The sequence below is a fragment of the Octopus bimaculoides genome, chromosome 27, assembly GCF_001194135.2.
Source record: "Octopus bimaculoides isolate UCB-OBI-ISO-001 chromosome 27, ASM119413v2, whole genome shotgun sequence".
Classification (NCBI taxonomy): Eukaryota; Metazoa; Mollusca; class Cephalopoda; order Octopoda; family Octopodidae; genus Octopus; species Octopus bimaculoides.
Genome location: NC_069007.1, coordinates 18,815,373 through 18,816,651, shown reverse-complemented (window position 1 = coordinate 18,816,651; position 1,279 = coordinate 18,815,373). Strand labels below are relative to the sequence as shown.

Below are 1,279 nucleotides of genomic sequence, written 5' to 3'. Positions count from 1 at the left end.
GGAAATTTACCCAGGATTTATAAGGCAAATAAGAAAATGGAGAGGATATAAAAAAATCGACAAACCACAGCAAGTAAACACACATTTGTTATCATTTAATAAATAGATATAATGGAATGTTTACTGGCTGATGTTTGTTGATGTTATATCCTCTCCATTTTCTTATTTGCCCTATGTGTGTGTGTGTGTGTGTGTGAATGTATATATGTGTATATGTATGTATATGTATGCATGCATGCATACATACATACATACATAAAGTGGTTGGCGTTAGGAAGGGCATCCAGCCATAGAAACCATGCCAAATCAGACTGGAGTTCGGTGCAGACCAGCATCAGCCAGAACTACGATCTCATTTGGCTTGACTAACTTTCTCAAGCACAGCATATCGCCAAAGGTCTCGGTCACTTGTCACTGCCTCTGTGAGGCCCAAAGTTCAATGGGTGATTTTCACATGCCATCAGCACTGGTGCCAGTTATGCGACACTAGCTCTATTGAAATGGTTGCAAGACGCGACGAAAAGTTTAGAAAAATAAATAAGAAATAAGTGGATATTTTACCGGTGAGTGTGTTAAATTATAAGGCACCAAAAAAGAGAATGGCTCTCCCCAGACACAACAGAATATGCTTCAACACACGAACTCACATAAAGAATCTTGCAAACCAAATCCAAAAACGTAATAACTAAATTATTTTGCTAAATTCCTCTTAATTTTCCACATTGATTCAAACAAAGCCAGTAGGATAACAAAACTGTTTTAAACATGTTTTTCTTTTTCTGTCTAAAAATTTTGTGATTTTCTTTTTCTGCTGACAGTCCCGTTCCAGTAATCCACACACTGACACAAGAACAGTATACAATCGCAATTTACGTGATGGGAGGCATGCATAACTTTTTCTCTATGTTAGTACTCATCAGCTACTTTGTCTGCAATCACCCAAGTCTTCCCAACCTGAAAAATATAGTCATCTTTTTCAAGTAAGTCACAGCTTCTCTATATCTACGTATCCCTAATATTTCGCTTCGGCAGAGCAATACTAACAATCCCAATATAGATATGAATCAGAACAAATCGTCCATTGAGTACAGAGCAGTTGTTGTTGTTGGCACTCCGTCGCTTACGACGTCGAGGGTTCCAGTTGATCCGATCAATGGAACAGCCTGCTCGTGAGATTAACGTGCAAGTGGCTGAGCACTCCACAGACACGTGTACCCTTAATATAGTTCTAGGGGATATTCAGTGTGACACAGAGTGTGACAAGGCTGACCCCTTTGAA

General features: G+C 39.1%; 1 protein-coding gene across 1 annotated transcript in view; it reads left to right on the top strand.

Moving 5' to 3' along the window:
* LOC106877374 (uncharacterized) overlaps window positions 1-1,279 on the top strand; it is a 101,948-nt gene that overhangs the window by 89,085 nt on the left and 11,584 nt on the right. The window contains exon 49 of the mRNA XM_052977151.1: window positions 819-980. Within this exon, the coding sequence (XP_052833111.1) occupies window positions 819-980 (162 nt within the window). The remainder of the gene's footprint in view (window positions 1-818; window positions 981-1,279) is intronic.